Here is a 23,905-nt window from a genome sequence, read left to right as displayed (position 1 = left end):
TCAGCCCATGGCTTTAAGCTCAGATCAACAGGCTCACTTGGGCTCTGAACTAATGCACCCTGGGGATGGGGTGGGCAACCCTTCTCCATTCTTAGGGTGGAAAGAAAGCTAGTTTCAACAGCAGCCTGGCCTGGGTTCAGGGTCCAGCCCCCTACGTCCCCCCACCCCCAGTCATGAGTAGGTCACTCTGGTTTGGGATCATCAGTGAAAGTGGCTCCTTCCCAGGACGGAGGAGGAAGAGTAAGGACGGACATCCCAGCGTCAAAGAAGCCCCTCCGGACTCCCACCAGGGGGTCCTGTTCACCTGTTCCCCACAGAGGTGGGCCCAGGTCTCAGGTCCCAGGGCCACACAACCTATGTGTATGGAGAACAATTTGAACATGTAGAACTCAGTCCTTTCTCCTTATAGTTTGGAAATTATCCCTCTTTTTCATTTGGGGGCATATCCTCTCTTCTGGGCGGTATTCCTTTGACTTGTTTCCCTGGCAACAAAGGGGAAGAATGAAAGTGCTGCTAAAGAGAAGGTCCAGGTCGTTTGTTGTCTTTGCACATCCGCAGGGGGTGAGGGGCTGTCACCTGCTCCCCTCTACAAATTACTCACAACAGAGGCTTCTAGTTTCTCCCAGTTTTGTTTAATAGAGGGGGGAGGGGGCAGGGGACAGACCAGGTCGAACACAACTTAAGGAGTCTCCCACTGCCACAAAGAGGCAAGGAACGGTTCTTCTTCAAGGGCCAGGCTATCTCCCCAGCAAACAGCTCAGCCATGGTCGCTCTTTGCATCCTTAAACACCCCGGGTTGGCAGTAGCAGCCACAAGGCAGTGACCAGCTCACCTGTGCTGGCCCCGGGGCTCCTGGGTCTCACAGGAAGGGCGGTCTTCTGCCACCTGGAATGTGCCCTTAAGCACCTGCTGAACCCTCTGCATCCCTGGGAAGGTGAAGTGAGGGCCCTGTCAACACTGATGCGGGTGGGTGGGGAGGAACAAGCTGGGGTTGCTGGGACCACAAGTGGGGCGAGAAGGACGGCAGAGGGAGGCTGCGGTTAGGAGGGGCTGGGAGGGCAGACTGCTTACCCAGGCGAAGCCGGTGGGCTTTGTCGGAGAAGACCAGGCGGAACCACCCGGGCTCTTTGCACTGGAAGGCCTTGCCGAAGGACAGCAGCACCTTGTTGTCCAAAAAGCGGTGCCAGAGCAGCATTTCCTCCTCAAAGGTGGCCTCGGGCATGTACTGGGAGGAGGGAAGGGGCTCAGGATGCAGAGAACACGTCCCTGCTCCTCACCTGCTGGAGGGAGGCTTCAATCCCCACCCCTGCCCCCAAACTACCTTCCTGAAGTCGGCCCAGATGAAGAAGCCGGCCCCCCGGTTCAGGAAGGGGACCCCCAGGGCCCGGAGCTCCCCAGAGACATAGGCGTGAGCAGCCCTGAGCTGGGCATGGTTCTGCGGCAGGTACACCTGGTTGATCCAGTCTGTTTGGGTGAAAGAGGAGCCAGCAGTAAATCTGCCGTCAAGCCCCCAATCTGTCCTGTGGGCCTAAAATGCTGAAAAGAAGAAGGCCACCAGCTGCCCAAACCGGGGGAGCCCCTCCCCGCAGCTGGCCAATTAGGGGAGATGGGAATATTCAGAATGGGGGTTAAAGCACTCGGCCCTGTTCCCTGTCACTTTTCCAGGGTGTCATAAAAGTGGCATCGCACAGTGATGTCATCTTCCGACACTGGCTCCTTCCACTCAGCCTAATGCCTTTGAGCTTAAGGTGAGCTGTCGTGGATTTTATTGCAGAGGGGCGCTGCCCCCTGGCCCCATGGGGATGGACCACCACTTGTCTCTCTGTCCATCTGTGGAGACACCTGGGTTGTTTCCAGTTCGGGGGACGATGAAGAGCGCAGCTACACACCTTCACATGGAGCTTTTTTGTGTGACCATAATGGGAACTACCTAGGAGCAGCGTCGCTGGGCCGTTGGTATTTAGCTTCATGAGCGACTGCCCCCTGCTTTCCCCAGAGGCTGCTCCGTCTTACGTTCCCACCAGCACGGCAGGAGCACCCCGCTGTCTGCATCCTCACTGGCATCTGACGCTCCCACTATTTTTAAAAGTTTAGCTATTACAGCAGATACACAGTGTCTGGTCCCCGTTTTTTCATCTATAAAACCACGGGGGAAATGCAGGAATACATGCGTCCTAGGATTCTGGGGAGAGACAAAGGGGGTGACGTGTGGAGAACATCCAGCAGGGGCGATCAAGGGGGGCGATTACAGGTCCTTTTGCCACCTAGACTCGCGATCCGAACCAGGGAACAGAACAGATCCATGTGGAAACTTCCATCACAACATTTTTCCATTAGTAGCTTCTGTGCTCAAGGGCTCACAGCTAACAATAGTGAGTTCACACTGACCGAGTGCCTACTACATGCCGGGCACCTTTCTGATTGAATGACAAATCACACCGACTAACCCGATAAGACAGTGACCACTGTGATCCTGCTTTACAGATGAGGAAACTGAGGCTCGAGGAGGAGAAGGAATGTGCCGTGGAGCCGGGAAGCGATCCAACAGGGTGTGAACCCACAGCTGGCACTCTCCAACACCACCCCGAGTTCTTCCCATGCACAGAACATCCATGATCCCTGGCTGGTCCCACACTGACCACAGCCCCACCCCCATCCTCAGGTGGCCCGGCCCAGACAGTCACCATGGTCCCGGAGCAGCTGTGCCATCTGGTGCTGGACCAAGCCACTGAGGCCGTGGTAGCGGCAGAGGGAAGCCACCGCAGTGGCCACATCCTGGTTTTCTGTGTAGAGCGTGCCGAAGCGGAGCCCGGACATCCCAAAGTCCTGCAGGAGAAGGGTACAAAAAGGTCCATTTTCCCTAGGCCATGGCCAGCCCTCCCCGGAGACAGTCGGCTCTGCCCACCTCCCTGCCTTCCCGCCTCCCTCACACCCCAAGGCCAGCCAGGAACCCACCTTGCTGGCGGCCCACATCACATGGGTCCTCTGGGGGTCAGGCAGCCTGCAGAGAGCACAGTGCGGGTCGGGGGGCAGCACGCAGCCGAGGGCAGCACACTCACACGTTCGGTTGGACACAGAAGGAGGTGGGTGGATGAATGGGATTCTGGGTCAAACCCTGCTTCCGTCTCTTGAATCACCAAGTCCCATGCATCTTTTAGGGCAGGGGGCCGGCAAACACCAGCCTGCAGGCCAAGTCTGCCTGCTGCCTATTTCAGTGCAAGTCTGATCGGAACACGGCCACACTCATTGGTGTACACACTGTGCCGCTTCGGTGCCATGATGCGGAGCGGAATGAAAGACCACATGGCCCGTAAAGCTGAAGTGTCTGCCACCCCCGATCTCAGGCACAGCTATAGTGTCGCTTCCTCAAAGAGACCCCTAACCAAGCCTAGGGGGTACCCCAAGCTGATCCTCTCACGGCTCCCCAGGCTTTTCTCCTTGTAGCACTTAATCAAATGATCAGCTGTGTATTTAGCTGCTAAATTTATTTTTCTGGCTGGAAATAAAGTTCTCCATAGACAGGGCCCACGTGTTTCTTGTTCACGGTTGCATCGCCAGCACCTTGCGTGTGTCCGCTACAGAGTGGAGGACGAGCCACCGTTTCTCTGTGCATCACTTTTCTAACCCACAAATGGAGGGGAGGAACAGCCCGGGCCCACGACCTCGGCCAAGCTCTGGAAGACTTGCAGAGGGAAAGGACTTAGCAGGGCTGCGAGGTCTGGACGGATGTCGGGAACTGTCGGGCTCCTGAATGTCAGGTTTACAGACTTAACAGATGGTCCGTTCCAGGTGTTCCCACAGGTGTTTCAGCCACAAACACTTGGCTCACACAAAATCTAATGAAAAAGCCCAAAGCGCCAGAAGCGCATGGCACATTCAAGGAAGCCCAGAATATTTGCTGAATGGATGAATGGATGAGTGAGTGAGTGAATGAATGAAGCTGGAGCTACTCAGGGGATGAATGAAACAACAGAGGCCAGTTTCCCACCCATGCAGCCCTCCCTCAAGGAATCCTAAAGCCCCTCCTTGGAGGGGGCTCTCAGAAGCCTCACAGAACCATCTGAAAACCACTGACCCAGCCCCATCCTCCAGTCCCCGTCTCCCTGTTCTCATCAGGGGCTCTGAGGACAAAGGGATCAGTTGGATGGAAGAGGAAACACTCTGGGGCTGGCCATGTGCTGTGGCTGAGCCATGGAGGCCAGGGCAGGGGGCCAGGGCAGGGGTCAGGCAGAGGGAGAGTCCACTCTGATGTAGCAGCCTCACCTTTCCAGGCTCAGGACACTGCGGTAACCGACCGCCTCGTCAAACACGGACAGCATGTAGACCTCGTCCACCACCACGTGCAGCTGGTGCCTGGGGCCGGCGGCAGGGAAGACAGCTTGGTTTACAGGTCACGTGCATCCCCCAGGGTGGGGGAGCAGTAAGTCAGAAATCCAGAGGGACCGGGTCCAGCCCAGGGTGACCAAATTTCAAACACCCAGGACGCCACACGCACAAAGCAGATGACAGTGGGGCTTTTGAAGCCCTGTGGGGGGAGGCGGAGCCCTCAGGCACTGCCCCCCACACACACATGGAGGAAGGACAGTTAGTGCAAGACAGTTAAATAGGAACAGACCAGAGTCGGTGCGGCTCGACCCCTCACTCTTAGGCTCAGTAAACAGCGTAATAACGGTAGCTGGACCAAACGGTTGTTGGAAGGGTTAGGTGAGAGAGCCCATGAAGTGCTCAGCAGGTGCCTGGGCCCCAGCCCGTGCAGTAAATAATAGCTGTTGTTGTAGAGAGGGAGAGAAAGAACTAGCTACTTGCCCACCCCACTGCCAGGAGGCGCCAGCAGGTGGAAGCCTCGGTGGAGAAAAGAGGGTAGAAGGACCTTCCCCAAAGCCTTTGCTAGAACCCCCGTCCACCAAAGGACCGGGCGAGTGTGAGGTGCCTCACCTCTTGGCAAACTCCAGGTACTCTCGCAGCTCTTCTGGGGAGTAGATATCACCCAGAGGGTTCTGGGGGTTGATGAGGATGAGGCCTTTGACCTTCACACCCTAAAACCACCAGTGGGGCAGCAGACCCTTAGCTCCGTGCAAAGGCCAGAGCCACAGGGTCCCACGGGGTGGGGCTGGTTGTGGGGAAGGCTCCCAGGGACTGTGATGGGACCGTGTTCGCCACCCAACGTGAAGCAAGCAAGGCGGAGAACTTGGCAGCATCACGCCAGCTACGAAAGAGAACAAATGCAGAGAGCAAAGCCTCGAGGGAAATGCGTCCGAACGCTGGCAGGGTGGCCTGTGTTGGTAGAATGATGTGGGTGGCACTGTTAAAATTCCCACAGTGAACATGTACAGCTTTCATGATCATGGTAAAAAAAATTAGGAACCACTGGAGAATTACTGCTCTCTGCCTTTCTCCGGGAGGCCTCGGATCCCCCCAGAGTGAGGGGACCAGCTCCTCAGGTGGCCGGGAGGTTGCTCAACTGCAGACTTGTGAGCTGCACACCCGGCCTGCTGAATCAGAGCCAGGCAAAGTGGGGGTAGTGTTTGTGATGAAGCCACCTTGGCCGGTTATTTGTACACCGAGGTCTCAGAGCCTTGCTCTGGTGGGAAGACCCTGCGGGGACAAACTCCTGCTTGACCCCCACTGGTCCATGCCTGTGCCCGTCCTCAGCACAGAGCGCCAACCCAACCAGGCAGTAGACCAGCCACAGGAAGAGGGGTCCGTGCCCTGCTCAGAACCCCCACTCCCAGCCTTGGATTTGATTCCATCCCCAGACCTCAGAATTAGCTCCTTGCAGGGCTATCTCCAGCTTCTCCACTGAGAGCTGGAAGGGGCGTGTGTCCAGCCCAGTGACCTGCAAAAAGATCCACAAACAAATTCAGTGACCCCCACCCCAAACTCCTGGGGGCTCTCCTACCCATCATCTCCAGCATCCTTAGAAGAGTCTTTGGAAAAATTTAGGTGGGCTCACTGCCCCCCCCACCATCCCCCATCCCTACCCCCCCCCCACATCAGAGACACCCTCATTGCTATTAGGTTTCAGGAAGAGGCCCCAGGGGTCCTCTGACTGGGGGCCAGGGACTTCCACGTTGAAGTCTGCTCTGCCCCATCCTCACCCCGCATTTTGGTGTGGTCCCCTGGGGCTGCCCTCGGCGATTCCAGGGATCTCAGAGGTCAACGAGTGGAGCCCCAGGGAACCCAGGCACTGGCCACGGGCAACAGAAGCCTCCACTGTCCTTTCAGCCATAACCCGTGAGCCCTCGGCAGGGACTTCCACCCATGTCCACCCTCACATCTGGATGCAGGAAAGTCTTGGCCAGCAGGAAATCTTACCTCACTGTCCAGATAGACATAGACCAGTCGGACATTGCTGTAGAGATAGACGTGTTGCGTGATGGCTCCGTAGTAAGGGGCAGGGATCAGGAAAGCCTCTGGGGGCAGGAGTGGGCCAGGGTCTGTCACCCTCTGGCTGGAGCTCACAGACCCCATGTCCACTGGCCCCGGGCCTCTTCAAGCCTTCAGTGATTCTGGGGAACACCTAGGGCACGCTCCCTGCCCCAACTTCCAACACACTTTCTTGAACTTGGATCCACTGAGAGTAGTCCCTTTTCTAATAATCACCAGCTAATGTTCATTGAGCACTTACTACGCACTGGGAACTGTGCCAAACATCTATTTGCACTTCATCTCACTAGATCCTCATAATCACTCTGTGGAATAAGTACTATCGTCATCCTAACTTTAACAATGAGGAAACTGAAGCTCAGAGGACCCCACAGAGACACTCAACATGCGGGAGCCACTCTAAGCAGACTCAGCCTGCAAGTCAAAGCTGCAGGGTGACGATCTGGACCGAACCAATGGGAAATCTTGTCCCCGTGTAGAACTGCCCGGAGGTGTAAAATGCTGCTTCAGGAGGATTGGATTCTCCACTTTTGAGGGCATTCAAACAAAAGGCTGAGGCCATTTTGTGAGGAGAGGATGTCACGCAGGGATTCCTGCTGTGGGTGGGGCTTCGGGAGGTGACCGTAAGCTCTACTCCAATGCAGAGCCGAAAGGGCCGGCCTTTGTCTATGGGTCCCCTCCCCAGCCACAAGGACTGGACCAGACATAGATAAATGATCCCAGGGAACCAATTCACTCGATTGCCAGCAATCCATCATGTTCTCTCTCTCAAGATTTTGCTCCAAGAGCACAGACACTGTGAGTGGGGAAGTTGTACTTGAATGGAAAAGCCACGAGGACTGAGAGCTGGGCCAGCACCCCGGGCGGCGCAGGACCAGAGGAAAGTCCAGACAAAGGTCTGCATAAAAAGCAAGGGGGCGCAGGGTGGCTGGGGCAGGGAATGGGGACTGCGATGCATGTCTGTACTCCGCTGATCTCATTCTTGATGTTCTAGAATGGGCAGAAAAATTGTCTAATTGCCTATTATATCCTGGTTAGGAATCTCCCTGTTACAGTTCAAATTCTGGTTACTACCTCTCTGTGTGATTTTAGCAAGTTACTTATGCTTTGTGCCCTCACCTCCTCATCTGCTGCCCGGCCAACCACAGAACCCACCTCACAGGGGTCGTTGTGGGGTCACATGGTAGACTATGCATAAAGCCTTTAGCCAGTGCCTGGAATGTAGTATGTGGTCAATAAACATTACTACTGTTATCATCACTCACTATATTAGCATGAGTGGGCCTCCGTTCCTGGCAACCAACAACCCCTGACCATGACCATGGTCAACGTGTTCTCAGTATGACTGTGGCTCTTAGAACCCTGGCATCATGTTGACTTCCCCTGGAACTGTTGACCCCTGGGGCCTTGTCAAGCCACTTATTTAAGCCCCCAGTAGTACAGTAGTCTGTTATGGCTGAAAGCATCCTGATGCAGCCTTTGAAGGCAGGCAGCTGGGGACACTGCAGGCACAGGGCAGCTCCCAGTGTTAAGCGGGCCACTTACCCCCGGCCTCACACAGCACCATGGCCAGAGCAGAGAAGAGAGAGGCACAGCCATTCAGGACGACCACCTGAAGGGGACACGGCCAGGGGACAAAGATAAGTCTGTTAAGGAGGGACCGAGAACCTGCGGCCCCTGTCCCTGGGTGGCCCAGAGGGAGAGCCAGGGTACAACGGAGTGAGCCCTTCGGGCTCTGTCGCAGCAAAGCCACAGGAGGTCCCCAAAGGCCCCTCCTGACTAATAGCCAAGTTCACTTGTGTGGCTTAATTGTGGGCATCCTGCTCTAAGTCAGCTGGGCAAGGAAGAGGGAGCTGCTCACTCAGCGTCTTGCCCAAGGGTATGGGGACAATGAGGGACCCCAGGACCAGGTGGGGCAGAAATCATACCAAAACTCTGAGGAGGGGGCAAAAGGAAGGGGAGTCCTAATTCCCCTCGGAAACAAAGCAAAACAAAGGGAACGGCAGACCCCAACCGAGCTTACCCTGGCCAGCCGAGAGCCGGGGGAGAGGAGCAGGAAAGCAGGGAGGAGCAGAGGGAAGGGGCTACTCACACTCTCCGGTTTAAGGGGTGTGGGGCTCTTGCAGTAGAAAGACAGGAACCTAGCCACTTCCTCCCGGAGGCTGCAGACAAGACAGACAGACGGACAGGCAGCGCTTGTCGGAGGGTCTTTGACCCACAGTCCACCCCAAAGTCCCTCTGGTGAGTCCTCAGGCAGCTGCCATCGCCCCCCACGTTTCCCACAGGGAAGTGCAATCAGCATCTGTGTCCATTCCTCAGTGCCCACCTCTCCCCCGACCCCCAATTCTCCCTGCAGGCATCCAAACTGTGCCCCTCTGCAGGTCTAGGACAGCCCACCCCCTGAATCAGCAGGTGGCAGGCACACGATCAGCCACACTCCCTATGTCCATCCAGCTAATAATAATCACAGGCATTACTATTATAACAGTGACTATTATCATAGTTATTATTGCTGATATTTTTTAAGCGTTGACCTTATGCAGCTGTTATTTGGAGAATTTTACTCACTAATCTTCATAACAACCCTATGATGCAACTATTATCATCATTCCCATTGTAGAGACAAAAACACTGAGACTCGAAGGAATTAGGTCACTTGCTAATCAGTGGCAGAGTCCACACCCAAGCCCAGTGGTCTGATGGAAGCGCCCGCCCTCCCAGTAACCATAGGAACAGGTGCTTCGGGACCACTCTGGGTCTCAGTCGTGCTCAGTCTCTGAGCCCTAGGGCAGCACCTGGCCCCTCGTAAGTGCTCAGTCAGTACGAGTGTTACTCACCATCTCCCATCTCACCGGCAGGACGAAGGCCAGGCCAGCTCCCCTGAAACTGATTCTGGCTCCTCTAATACTACTGAGAATGTGGGGTCGAAGAGTCCTCGTACGAGCCCCCCCCCACCCCATGCCTCAGAGCCGGGGAAACCGAGCTAGGGAGCTCCTGAGCTGGGGGCACCGCAGGAGGCACCGGGCCCTGCACGTGCTCCGGGAGAGCCCGTGGTCACCTGCCAGGTCTCTGGGGCCAAGTAGGCCCTTAGCCTAAGGCAGGCTTTCTCGACCTGCTACTGTGGACATTTGGGGCCAGATAACTTTCTGTTGTATGCGCCATCCTGGGCCTTGTGGGAGGCTTAGCAACATCTCTCGTCTCTACCCACTAAATGTCAGTAGCACCCGCTCCCCAGTTATGACAACCAAAAATGTCTACATGGCCATATGTCCCACAGGGAGCGAAAGCACCCTGCGGTGGAGAACCACAGGCCTATGACAACTACTCACAACAGATGTCCCCTCCAGTCGGCATACTGCAGCAAAGACGGCTCCACTTGCAGCATGTCACTCTGACTCAGCTGGGGACAGAGAAGGAAGAGCAGGCTGAGGGGCACACACCCTCAGGGGCAGGGCTGGTCGGCTTCCCTGCCTGCATCCCCACAACAGCAGCAGGGTCTCTCCAGCCAAGGGCCTGGTCTGCCCACCAAAGACACTGGGAGAGGGGCAGCACTTTCATGCCCATTTTGCTGAGGAGGAAACTGAGGCTAAAAAGAAGTGAGATGACTCAGTCAAGGTCACAGAGCTAGTGAGTGGCAGATATGAGAAAAAGCCTAGACTTTCTGACTTCTAGTCCAGTGTCCTTCTTTCAACACTGCCACCTGAAGAGACCAGAGGGGTGGCTCTGCAGAGGCCGTGCTGGGAGACCGTGCTACCCAGCTCCTCCCGGGGGTGAAAGAAGAGGTCCCGGCACTGGAGGCCTTTGCCTTGGTCTTGGCTCCAAATTCTGGAGGGACTCAGGCCACAGCCTTCCTGCAGGCTCAGTTTGACCTCACGCTTTGGAAAATGTGGCCATTTCTAGCCCATGCCCACCCTGACCAGGTGCTGGCTTGGTGATGCCCGAGCATCCCCCACACGGTGCCAAGGAAAGGCAGGGTCCTTGGGCAGTGGGACCAGTGAAGAAAGGGAATCGGCCACCGGATGTAACTCTAGCCCTTCCTTTTCCCCTTCATCCCTTGGAGCTGCACTGCCCAGTACGGAAGTCACTAGCCATATATGGTTCTTGAGCACCTGGAATATAGGTAGTCTGAATTGGGAAACATCAGATGTTAAAGACTTGATCTGAAAAAAACTGTGCAAAACACCTCATGGACAAGTTTTTCATCAATGACATGCTGAAATGGGCACATTTTAAATGTATTCAGATAAATAAAGTGTATTATTGAAATGAATTTCGCCAGTCTCTTTTTACTTAATAGATTCTTTAAAAGTATACACGTGGCTCACATTTTATTTCTGTTGGGGGTGCAGAGCGCCTTGGATGGGAAGGAGCTGGCTTTGGGAAGAAGATGCCTTTCAAGTGCAACTCCCCACACGAGCTCCCTCTCCCCTTGGGGCTTGAATTTGTCCCCTTTGGACACATGTCCCTTTGAATTAAGCATCGCTCCCACTACAATCCGAACTCTGCCTCCTCAGCCTCGGGACACACATTAATCAGGCATGTTCACTGGAGATGGCTGGCACCGGCTCAAGAAATCTGATTATTAAACTTCTGGAAATTTTGCAAGCTGTGTTCAAAACAGCCATTTCAGAATTTAAATTATACAAATTACATGTAAATTATATAAGGGAATTGTATTAAAAACAAAGGTAGTCAATGCTCAACATTGCTCCTGATTGTCACTACATTTTACTATTAACTGTGCTCTTGAGATTATTTCTGTCTGTTTCTAGGAAGGACAGCACCGCACAGGGTGGAGCAAAAGCAGGTTTACAGTTGTTCGTATGAAGAATAATACAATAAGTAATAAGTCACAATGTAAGAATAAACTGTTATATGCTCACAACTGCAAACCTACTTCTGCCCCTCCCTGTGTGTGTGCACGCACGTGTGTGTGTGTATGTGTGTGTGTGCCGCCACACTTCTTTTCCCAATTCTCTGTGCAACAATGTCACATTGGTAGCTTGAAACCGGCAGTGGTGGGGGTATTTACACTATGGGAATCGGCAAAAGCTACAAAGCAGCACCACCCCCCACAGAGCCAGTTGTTCACCACTGACCACACGGTCACCACTGAGTGTTTCCCCTGAGGGCAGGGACCCAGCTAAGAGGAGAGTCTGAGTGAGGGGAGGAGCCTGGAAAAATAAAGAAACAGGATCACACCCTAACCAGCGTGGCTCAGTGGGTTGAGCATCATCCCACAAAGCAAAAGGTCACCGGTTCGATTTGCAGCCAGAGCACGTGCCTGGGCTGTGGGTTTGTTACCCAGTTGGAGCATGGACAAGAGGCAGCTGATAGATGCTTCTCTCTCACACTGATGTTTCTCTCCCTCTCTTTCTACCTCCCTTCCCCTCTCTCTAAAAAGAAATAAATTTTTTTTTTTAAAGAAGCAAGATTTGAGTAGGGGAAGTAAATTGCCCGAGACCACATAGAAAGTAAAACCTGGACTCCTGACTCCCAGGCCAAGGTCCCTCAGGCAAGCAGCAGGCTCTTGCGGGAGAAGCATTCTGGGGAGTCGGAGAGGAGACAGGCCCTGAGAGCTGGCGATGCACCCAGAGGTGCACTAGGACTTACCCGCCTGGACAGAAGGTCAAGGCAGAGCTTGTTCTCACTGGTGCCCAAGTTAATGATGCCCTGCAGAGGACAGGAGCAGAGGCAAAGTGAGCATGGCGGACGGCGGCCAATGGAAGGTCAGGGAAGCAGCAGAGTGGGAGCTCTCCGCCATCCTGCCCTTCCGACCGCCCTTCCTTGACTTGGTTTGGGCCGCACCCTCCACTCTGCACCCTGACCCCAACCCCCCACTTCTAAAGCTCTGTTCACATGCCATCTCCTCCAGAAAGCCTTACCCAAATGCCACCTGGATGGGACCTTTTCTTCTTCTGAGCCCTAAAGCTCTTTATCTGTCCCCCTTTAGAGCACTGGTCAGTTTCAGCCCCAGGTCACAGGGACTGCGGAACATGCTTTGCCTCCCCCACAGATGGCAAGGCCCCTGCAGGCTGGACCCATGCCCAGAGATCACTGTACCCCTCAAGGGGCTCAGCAGGACTCATCCACATTGATAAGATGGAAGAACATACAAAGTAGGAAGAGAAACAAGGGTGTAGATCAAGAAGAGCTCAGTGATGGCCTTGGCCAGGGAGTTCAGTTCATCAGAGTGTCGTCCCCATACACAAAGGTTGTGGGTCCGATCCCTGGTGAGGGCAAATACAAGAATCAACTAATGCATAAATAAGTGGAACAATAAATCGATGTTTCTCTCTCTCTCTCTCTCCCCCCTCCCTTCCTCTCCCCCTCTCTCTCTCTAAAATCAATAAATAAAGAGAAAAAAGAAAGAAAAAGAAAAAAAATATCCCAGTGCCAGTAGAAAGGGCCCTTGGGAGACTCAGGGAACTTCACACAAGGCCTTGATCCCCACCCCATCCGACATTATTCTCATAGGAGAGGGAGGGGGAAGTCACAGCCCAAGCTGTCCCTTGTAGAGTCCCCAGAGAGACTTACGCACTATAACTCCTGACCTCTGAGCTACTGGGTGGGGGTGGGGGTGGGAATACTGAAAAAGGGAAGATGAGAAAGCAGAGCTTGAATGAGCTGTGATTATGATAAATAGAAAGCACCTCTTTCTTGTCGACATTATTGCAAAAGCTTCCCCACTTGTGTTTTTGCTCCCACTGCCCCCCCATCTAATCCCACACAGCAGTCCAAGTCTAAGTCATCTTTGCAAAAACTGAAATCAGAGCGTATGTACTGCTCTTCCCTTGAACACTTTCCATCCCACTTTGTCTAAAATCAGAATCCTCACTGTGTCCTACGGGGCCCTCCGGGATCTGTTACCACCCCTGCACCAGGGCCTTTCTGCCCTCACGCCAGTCTCCAGCCAGCGACCCCTTGACCCCTCAGCTTTCTCTTGAGCTCAGCCAGCCCAGTTCCACCCTGGGGCTCTGCACCAACCGTCCCCTGAGACAGGCAGCGTCCACGATGGCCACCAGGGATCCCCACCTCCTGGCGGTCACACCTCTGTGTGTTCCCTTCTCTATGAGTGTGGGCCGGACCGAGAGACCTGCTTCTAACGAGCCGAACATGCGGAAGTGACAGGATGTCTCCACCAAGATTCAGTTATAAAGAGTCTGGTTTTCCATCTGGGGCATGTCATGAGGCAGCTCCGCGGAGAAGCTCGTCAGGCGAGGGACTCAGTCCTGCCAACAAGCTTACAAGCGAGTTCGAATGTGGATCTTTCCCCCAACCCCCGCGGAGGTGGGACTGAAGCCCCAGCCTCACTTCGGCTTCACGGGAGACCGGCAGCCTCAGCAATCACCCGACTCCTGAACCTCAGCGACTGGGAGGCGTCTGTTTTAACCACTGAGGTTCGAACAGATTTGTTAGACAGCAACGGACAACCAACACAAACCCTCACTTTGTTCAGGTCTCCGCTCAGATGTCACCTCGTTAAAGTGCTCTTTCGGGAACATCTCACCTAAAATAGCAACGTTCCCAGCCCACCTCATTGTTCTTTATTCTCTTTCCCCAGCTTCATTTTTCTCTACAGCATTCATCACTATATATGTATATATGTATGCATACACACATACATGTATACACCCACACCCACCCACCCCCACACATATATATTTACTGCCTCCACTATACTAAACTTCACAAGGGCAGAAGCTTAATTTTTGTTCACTCCTACAACCTTGGCATCTAGAATAGTGCACAGCACCTGGAAGGTGTTCAACAAATAAAGATTATCAAAGGGTTATTCGTGACAGCTCTGCACCCTCTGAAGGGATTATTGATAATGACTTATAAAAGCCAGGACAGATAACATTAATAATAACGGCAGCTACCAATTACAGAGTGCCCGTGCGGGGGCACTGTGCTAACAACCGCACATAGCTGCTCTCATTTCCCTGGGGATGTTACAGAGAACAGGTGTCATTATTTTATTTCAGATGAACTGAAGTTCAAAGAGGTTAAGCAGTCCACTCAAGAATACACAGCCATGAGTAAAACAGTTGTGACCAAACCTTAGCTCTGTCCCAGCTCTGAAGCTGAGAGTTGAAGGTCTAGGGGTCAGAATCCACATCAGAGCGTCCCACGGTTCTTAAATCCCTCCCTCACAAATCAACGGCCTTTCATTACAACTGGACCACGTTCTCACCCAGGTAATAAACTGGGGCCTCCCTGGGCTACGTCAGGGGACTTTTGGAGGTCAGAGCATCCTAAGTCCAACATGACCAAAGCAAGCCGGCTGCTGCCCTGTTGTTCGAGGCAGGGTGTCCCCCCTGCAGTCCTTCCCTGGGGCCCGGTGGGGGCTAGGGCTTCACTCACATTGGGGTTCTCCTCCTCATCGTACTCGTCCATGTGGTAGGTCCTGTAGCCCTCCTCGGCGGAGTCCCAGAACCATTTAACGACTCTCCCTCTTGAGGACAGATAGGAGCTATCAGAGGAGAACTTGGCGGTGGGGTGGCCCACTCCATAGAGCTCCCGGGGCTTCTGGTCTGATGTGCTGGGGCATTCTCTTTCCAGACCATCCCCGCAGTTACTGTCCAGGCCACCTGTGGAGGCTGGGCCCACACAGGTGGTAAGCGGCCTGGATTCCTTCTCAGGGACCGTGAACATCTGCAGAAAGACAAGAGCACCTGATGCCTGATCAAGGGCTTTCTGTAGGACCAAGCACCGGAAATGAACTGGGTGGCATGGGGCCTCGCCCTTTCTCTGCCTGCCTCTTCTTCACGTCTATGCCCTGACTGTGCCCTGTGTCCCTGACCACTGGGACCACGAGTGCAATCTCTGTAACTCAATTCTGTTAAGGGTGTATTCAGTGCCAAGGTCTGTTCTTCCTTTTACACAACTTTACTGTGTAGCTGCTTTAGTTCATTTTACTTTTGTGGGTTTCATTCTGCAGCCTAGGGCATCACTATTGGTCTTTTCTCATTTTTGCTGACCTCAGTTTCAAAAAATCCAGGTTACACCGTTCTGACTTAACGCAAAAAGAGCCTGGAGTCTAGGGGTGCAGGGAGTGTGAGACCACAGCCCAACCAGGCACAGGGCCAGCAACAAGGAGAGCAATGCGGGGGGACGGGGCTTGTGTAAATAGGGGTAAACAGTGGGATGGGAGTGTTGGTGGTCTGAAGCAGACCTTGGGGGGAGACTGAAGGGCATGTTAGTGGGGATCTCAGCAAGTATAGGAACCTAGCAGAGCTCCAGGGCCCCTCTTCCTTCTCAGTGGGGTGCCACATGTGGGGCCTGGATTGGGTGGTCTCATTCTGTGAGCAGATGGGAGCTACTCCACTTTCTAAAACAGTTTTTTAATCTGCACAGTGGGTATAACAGTAACTATTTGGTTGGCCAAAAAGTGTGTTTCGTTTTCTTCCCTACAATGGCTCTAGGAGTTCTTAGTCGTCTTTAACTTCATTTGAAAAAATTTTGTTAGATTGTATTGTGACAGCTGTCATATCAGTGTTAATCTTTTTAAAAAATCTTATCAAAATTGGTGAATTTTAGTACAGCCATTTTAATGTTGAAAATGGAAAGATATGCAACATTTTTGGAACATTATGCTTTATTATTTCAAGAAAGGTAAAAATGCAACAGAAAGGCCAAAAAAAAAAAGATGTGTGCAGTGTAAGGAGAAGGTGCTGTTACTGATCGAACATGTTAAAAGTGCTTTGCAAAGTTTCTTGGTACTACTGACATTTTGGTGAAATAATTCTTTGCTGTGGGGCTGTCTTATGCACTGGAAGGTGTTTAGCATTACCCCTGGCCTCTACCCACTAGAGGTCAAGAGCAGGAGATAGCCCACATACTGAAAATACCCAAATCAATAAAGCTATTAGTGGAAATTTTAAAATGTGTCTTATTTTACTGAAAAAAACTAAACGGACTTTTTTGGCCAACCCAATACTTCACATAGTAGCAATGAGGATATATATATACATTACATGAGTTAATGTAGACAAAAGCGCTTAAATTCTGGCTGATGGCCAACGTTCGGTGTAATGTAACTCTTCCGTTGATTTTCCCAGTGCTAATGGACAAGCCCCACACACCAAATAATGGGGAACACAGGAAATGATGAGGGGTCCCCGCTAAATTGTGCTCCACGAAGTCTTCTCTGGGGTCCTCCCCCATTGGCCGGGCTCCCCTTGGCTCACCTCGGTCCCTCCCGAGCGCGGTCCTGCGGAAGGGCTGGGCTGGCAGGCCTGGGACGCCCCACACCCTCTCTGGGCTGTGCTGCAAGGCGTGGGGCGGGTGCCAAAGGCTGGCTAGGCGAGGCCACCGCTTAACCGGGAGCACGACCAAGTCTCAGACCCCACAGTGGAGGGACAGGAAAGCTTGAGGGCCTCTGCAGCGCGGCGGACCCTCCGAAGGACTGCTCCAGGTCCCAGGAGGGGGGAGTGTGGTCCGCGCACAGAGCTTCAGGACGGAAGGACAGACTTTTGCAGTTGTAGAGCCCGTCACCAGGGGAGGGGGCTACCTGTGCGCTCCACGGGGACCTCACGGACCTGGCCCGGCAGGAGGAGCCGCGCCACGCTGGTACTCAGTGGGCGGGTCTGCCTGGGGGATTCCTCTGCGCGGACACGCCCCCCACGCTCTGCGCGCAGAGGACCCGCCCCTGGGCACCGGACTAGGGTTCCTCGGGAAACGGACACGCTGCCAGGGCTTCACCAGCCGGTGAGGACGCAGTTCCTCTCTCGGGGCCCAGCCCTCTGGGTGTACGTACGAGGTACCTCCGGATCTGAGAAGGTGGCTTCCCCGACCCTCTCTGATCCCGGTGAACGCCCAGGTCGGAGGAGAGGGAGAAGAAGGGGAACAGCCCCGGGCCCGGGGCCCAAACCTTAGCAAGGAAGGGGTCTCCTACTGCCATCTCTGCCCTCTGTAGCCTGAGTGCAGGGTCGCCTCCTCCTGCCTCTGGTCCTCCATCCCCTGGCTCTTGGGGGCGCCTCCCTCTGTCTCCTGGTTTAGTACCTCGGTGTTGAGCCGACAGGAGCCACGGAGGTTTCTTGGCAACGGTATGCCTTGTGGCCCATGGAGAAGCCTTTCTGGAATTAAGGTGAGGGCGTCCTTAAAACACCCTTCCCCTAGGAGAGTTTTACACAGGAGCGTGTAATTTCAACCCCTTTCATTCTTTGTAACATTTGTTGAAATTCACCATGGACCCTACATATTCTGGGGCTTTGTTGTGAGTTTGAGACTACCCAGGACCCAGGCATGCCCAGAGCCTTCAGCTGAAGTCTCCTTTCCCCAGGAGAGGACAGCAGCAGGTTCCCCCAATACAAGTGTGGCTGGGAGGACTGGCTGTCTTCTGACCACTCCCTTTGTCTTCCCCTCCGCCTTGCCAGTAACTAACATTGTGATCTCCCGCAGCTCACACCACTCTTTCAGTCCCCTGTGTTTTCTTCTGTAAAATAAGGCAGTTCTCACTATCCAAGCCATGGCACTCTGTTTAATGCAGATAAATAGTCTTACTGGATGCCTGTTCTGTGCCAGAGCCCTGCAAAGTGCTGGGATACAGTTACGAGCAAATCAAAGAGCCGACCTGCAGAGTTGATTGGGAAGGCAGACACACAAACGTGGTAACTCTTAAGAAAGGGTTGTTAAGTGCCCTGGCAGCATCCAGCAGACAGAGACTTAACCCTACCCTCACAGACTGCACACACATGCATTCCCCCTAAACTCTTACAAAGTGATGCTTGAGTTCTGAAGGATGAGTCCCAGTTAGCTAGCTGGACGGTGGGCTGCTGGAGCAGAAGGAACATTTTAATAGGGCCTTGAAGGGTAGGGTCAGTGTAGAACATGAATAAACAGTACAAGTCCAATACCTTTGGAACTCCCCGGGTTTGGGAGAAAGGCTGGAGATACAAGCAGGGGTCAGGTCACGAGTCTTCGTAAACAAACCCTGGTAAGGACTGTGGACTTCTCACTGAGGGCATTAGAAATTATATACACACAGAGAAGGAGAGAGAACAAACTGATTTTTTTAAAAAAATCAAAAGGTATAGCTAAAAAGCCCAAAAAAAGCAATAAAATGAGTACTAAATAGTGCTCCATCTGAAAGAAAGCAAGCAGGAAGGGAAAAATGAGTCAAGAGCACATGACACAATTGGAAAGGATAGTTGCCTCAAATGCAACCACGTTAATAATACATTAAATAGGATGACTCGGGACCAGTGAGAGATCGGACTGCATCAGACACCAAGGTGCAAGTATATGGTGTTTGTAGGGGACGTGTTAAAAAAAGGCCAAATGGTTAAAAGTGAAGTTGGAGAAAAATATTTTACACAAACAAAAACCATGAGAAGATAGCTACTATTGCAAAAAGAAGCCCAGAAAACAAGTGTTGGCAAGAATGTAGAGAAGTTGGAACCCAAGTGCACTGCTGGTGGGAATGCCGACAGTGCGGCCGCCGTGGAAAACGGTGTGGAGGTTCCTCCAGAAATTTAAAAACAGAATTGCCGCATTACCCAGCCACCTTACTTCCGGGTGTATTCCCGAAATAACTGAAGGCAGGGTCTCAGGGACATTCGCACACCACGTTCACAGCGGCGTTACTCAACAGTTAAAATGTGGAAGCAACTCCAAGTGTCCTTCACCACAGGAGCGGACAAGCAAAATGTTGTATACATGTACAACATAATGTTGTTCAGCCATAAAGAGGGAGGACGTTCTGACATGCTACAACATGGGTGAACTCTGAGGACACTGCGCTGAGTGAGATAAGCCCATCAAAAACAAAGACAAACACTGATTCTACATGAGGTGTCCAGAGTGGTCACAACCGTAGAGGCCAGGCAGCATGGCAGTTGCCAGCGGCTGAAGGAAGAGGGTGATGGGGAGTTACTTCGTAGGGATAGACGTTCAGGGTTACAAGATGGAAAGAATCATGGGGATGGATGGTGGTGATGTGCATGTATTTAATACCCCTGAACTGCGCACTGAAAATGGTTAAGATGGCACATTTCATGCATTCCAGTGTACAAATCAAGGGAAAAAATGAAAAAGACATGGGCCCGGGCTGGTGTGGCTCAAGTGGATTGAGCACCGGCTTGCGAACCACATGGTCACCAGTTCGATTCCCAGTCAGGACACATGCCTGGGTTGCAGGCCAGGTCCCCAGCAGGGGGCACACAAGAGGCAAGTATACATTGATGTTTCTCTCCCTCTCTTTCTTCCTCCCTTTTCCTCTCTCTAAAAATAAAATAAAATCTTAGGAAAAAAAAGACAAAATAAAAAGAATTACCAAAAATTAAAGACATTTCATAATAAAGTGATCAATTCATCAGGATAACAATTTTAAATGTTTATAGCCCTAATAACCAATATTCAAAGATTCCAAGAGCATCTCTGGTTTCCACCTTTACCTTGTCTTCTGAGCCCATGAAGTCGTTCATCCAATGAATTCCTTTCTGTTTTTATTAAGCCATAGTCAATTTCTAAAGAAACGCGTAGAGTAAAAAACCTTGAAAAATCAGGACTTGTTATACTTTTGTTGAAAGAAAAAAAAAAAAAAGACTGTCATTGAGGACAATAACCACCCAACCCAGACCCTAAAGAGAGAGGATGGTCCGAGGCCCCAGCGACTGACCAACAGCATCAGTCAGTGCCGGAATCTCTCTCATCGCCTATGAAATGATGGTCGTCGCTGCTCTGCCCATTTCACAGCATCGGGGCCTGGCTGAAACTAAGGGCTTGACAGAGACACTAATGTGAGTACAACTGAAAACACTAGAGGTAAAAATGAAGACCCCAGGCTGGGCACTGGGTTCATTTTTAAAGCTTTTTGAAAAGGCGAGACGGGAAGGAGCATGTATTTGGAAGCAGGAACATGTGGGATTATCCCACTACTCTGCCGTTTGGCCCACCGTGTGGAAGGTCAGAATCCCACGGGACCCTGCATCCAGGCCTAGACTGTGTCCATCACTCAGGGATTGTTCTATTCCCTCCTGTCTTGCCTGCTCCAGACAGTATTCTTCCTATGTCACCTGCCTTAGAATTGACGATCAAAAAGGACAAAAAATGTTAATACTTCCCAAAGGTGATCACGAAGAGTGAGAAAGAAATAAACCAGCCTGGAATTTAAAAGAATATGGAATTTATTATTGGGTATCAAATACAAAGATAAACCCATCTCAGTAGGGATGCTGAATAGGGATTTGGCTGTACGGTGATCGTTATGTTGGTGTCCGCACAGGGATGAGTCTAGGAAGGAAGGGGCAGCAAAGCTTGGGCGAAGCAGTGAGGTGTGGGTACACCTTCCTGTGTTGCAATTTCAGTTGGTTGTATATCACTTTGCAGAGTACAGTAGGCAGTAGGAATATTTAGGGTAAGTTATTTCTGGTTCTGACTTCTTATCCATGAATTCATCTCGTCTCAAAGAGTGAACTCCTACCTGCTGGCAAATTCCAGGTATTCCTTCAGTGAGTCCCGGGAGATGTCTCCCAGAGGATTTGAGAGTTGATGAGCACAGGGCCTTTGGCCTTTCTCCCCTGAAAGAACCACATGCAGCCCAGTGAACACAAATCCTTCTCTTCAACTTCAAGTTCAGCCAAGGATCAGTCAGGATATACCATGTTGGTCACCTAACCAGGCAGGATCTCAAAGCAACCACCATACTGCCCACAGGGCAGAGTAAGAAGGAGCTCTGGGCATGGCCCCTGCGAGTGTTCCTCGGGGGACACGCCCCTGGACACGGCCTCTTCTGAAGAGGGAGCCCACACGGCGTTGGTGAGCAAGTTGGAGCAGAGTCTCGACCCTGAAGTGTCCAGGGGCAGCAGTGCCCACCCTGACACGGGGCTCCCTCCTCACCTTAAGCCAAGCCTCAAGCAGGGCTTTCCCCAACCTGTCTGCAGTCCGCTGTCATGGACGAAGTTCCTCTGTGATCTGGAACACAGGCACTGCCTGAGGACCGCCCACTGGAAAGCCCCTGAGCTTTGATCCCTCTTTCCTGTCAACCCTGAGTGACCCTTTGCCTTCACACCCAGGGCACTAGTCCCACTGCCCTCTTTGCCCTGATTTCTCCACCCGCCCCTGGCATCTCTTTCATGGGAGGATGCCTGCCCCATCCCTAAACCTCCAAATGCCCCCAGAATGTTTCATTGCCTACCTAGGTGAGCAGAGCAGGGAAGAGGACCCCTTTCTGACCTCACTGTGCAGGTGGGCATAAACCAGCTCAACTTTCTAATGCAGGCGGGAAGTAAAGGTGAAGCCAGCATAGAAGTGGCTGGCGGTCAGAACGGCCTCTGGTAGCACAGGGAGACGAAGCTGTCAGCCCAGGGTCCCTCGGTCAGCACCTGCCAGACACCACCCAGCCCCCAGACCCACAGCAGCCCTCTGTGCAGACTAAGTTGTTGCTCTGGCAACCCCTCCTACTGGGGGATTAAAGCTTTGGGGCTCAGGCTTTGTAAAAGTTAGTCATTCATGTAAACAACATTTGGGGAACAATACTTGTGTCCTTTCTGGTGTACTCTAAAGAAGCAGACAAAGGAAGAACCATGCTGTGAATGGGTTGGCAACTAGGCCACCATCAAGCCACCTGCTACCAGGATGAGCTCTGGGCACTCGCAAATTGGTCGTAGGCCCTAACGGGTTCAGAAAGAGTTACCTGCTCGTTCAAGGACGAGGCCTCATTTAAGGCCTAAGGGTCCCTAAGCCTGGACACTGGAACATCATGCTTTTGCATCAAAAAGTTTTCTCAGGAAGAAAGAACCTTGGGGCCTACTTTGAGGAAAAGAGGAAACTCAATGGAAAGACTCTGAGTTCTCTAGCCTGTGTTATAACCAAAGCAGTTCATGCTTTATAGTGTTCTGAGCAAAAAAAGTGAAGCTGCTGTTGTAACAAAGGAGAAGGAAGGACCAAAAGAAAGAAAGAGAGTGGGGGGAGGACAGAGGGCAGGAGTTAGGGAGAGAGGAAAGAAGGGAAGACTAGATCCGAGGTCTGTCCAGGAAGGATCCAGCCGCGCGCTATGAAGAAGAGGCTACAAGCACAAGAAACCTTGTACGTGGGACCACGATGCCTCCGTTCCCTCCAAAATAGGCACCTGAGGGCTTCATGTAGTTCTCCCAACTGCTGTCAGCTGCCCCTGTCATATTTTCCTGAATCTCACTGACATTCTGAGATCTGTTCCCTCTCAAATGTGATTTCATTTTGGGGGAAAAGCCAGAAGTTTCAGGGCACCAAATCTGGGCTGTAAGGAGGCTGAGTTACCTGGGTGACTTGATGTTTCGCTAAAAAACTCTGCACGAAATGTGATGCATGAGCGGGTTCGTTGTCGTGTTGTGATGAAGATGCCAGTCACCAGTTGCCCATGGCTGCAGCCTTCTGAATCATCTGAATGGTTTCCACAGAGGAATGTTCAAGCTGAATGCAAATTTGATGCAGATTTGTTGCTCTACTTGCTCAGTCATTTGAATGTGACACCCACACAGTACACATGCTCACTCAGTGGTGTCTACTGCCCTGACTAGTACAGTGAAGTTGTCACTGTTCACACATGCGCATTCCAGTCCACTCTCCTTGGCTGCCAGGTTACATTGATGTTGCGCAAAGTGTTCTGGTTATATTAACACTGGCTGGACTTTGTCCAGACAGACCTTGTATACCTTTCTGCTAGAAGAGTGGTTAGCAAACTACTGCCCAAGAACCCAATGCAGCCAGTCACCCCATTTTGTAAAATTAGGTTTATTGGAATACAGGCAGTCACATTTATCCAAACACAAGTGTCTGTGTACGGCCTGTGGCCGCTTTGGTACAACAACGCAGGATGAATGGCTGTGACACTGACCACGGGCCTGCAAGGCCTGCAGTGTTCGCTGACTGGCTCTTGACAGACAAGGTTTGCCAAGTCCTGCTGAGAACATCGGCTTTCCTTATGCCTATTTTCTCATTTGCTACAGCAGACATTCAATGCTAAGTCTTCCCACCCTCCACCCTCGTATCACTTCTTGTAAACGCCTTCAACCGGCTCACTGTGGCAGCTGCCTCAGACTTTCGCTACAATAGCCACGGCTAGATACTTGGCTCTCGAGCTTTGAAGCTCCACTGGAATCACGTGGAGGGCTTTTCAGAGAGGAGATGGCGAGGCCTCATGGCCAGGCTCCAACTCAGGGTGTCCAGGTGGGGCCTGAGACCTGCCAGTTCTCATGTACCAGGGACTCTACATACTGTGAGAATTTCCGACTACTCAGATCAACTTTCTGTCTGAAAAAAAGTAAAAATTCTGAATAAGACCTAACAAATTCCTTTTTAAAGCCCCCCCCCCAAAAAAAAAGTCAAGATGGCCAGGTGGTTTGAACACCTTACCAACTCTTGACAACTCCTGGAACAAGTGAGCGTCGGTTCAGCCACAAGTGAGCAACGGACCTTCCCTAGGGCTGGGAACGCCCTGATGGGACAGCAGGTTGAAGTGGGTTAGCCCAGGGCAGAGGGACGACTTGACGAGGAAGCGTGGAGGGATTGCCACGTAGTGGTCCCAGTGCCCTGG

At 52.3% G+C, this 23,905-nt stretch overlaps 1 protein-coding gene across 1 annotated transcript; it reads right to left on the bottom strand.

Moving 5' to 3' along the window:
* Nucleotides 1-627: 627 nt before the first annotated feature.
* Nucleotides 628-16,965, bottom strand: ACCS (1-aminocyclopropane-1-carboxylate synthase homolog (inactive)). The gene is made up of 15 exons (XM_037166101.2): nt 16,581-16,965; nt 14,755-15,045; nt 12,001-12,060; nt 9,717-9,787; nt 8,480-8,549; nt 7,933-7,999; nt 6,316-6,413; nt 5,759-5,836; nt 4,936-5,036; nt 4,264-4,353; nt 2,956-3,001; nt 2,685-2,826; nt 1,322-1,464; nt 1,072-1,225; nt 628-926 (listed from the first exon to the last, which is right to left on the bottom strand). Exons 2-15 carry the CDS (start codon nt 15,043-15,045, stop codon nt 829-831), a joined length of 1,509 nt encoding a protein of 502 aa, XP_037021996.2. The 5' UTR covers nt 16,581-16,965; the 3' UTR covers nt 628-828.
* Nucleotides 16,966-23,905: the final 6,940 nt, after the last annotated feature.

Source organism: Artibeus jamaicensis, unplaced genomic scaffold (assembly GCF_021234435.1).
Source record: "Artibeus jamaicensis isolate MK-2021 breed Jamaican fruit bat unplaced genomic scaffold, CSHL_Jam_final contig_797, whole genome shotgun sequence".
NCBI lineage: Eukaryota > Metazoa > Chordata > Mammalia > Chiroptera > Phyllostomidae > Artibeus > Artibeus jamaicensis.
This window is presented reverse-complemented; position numbering and strand designations above follow the sequence as displayed.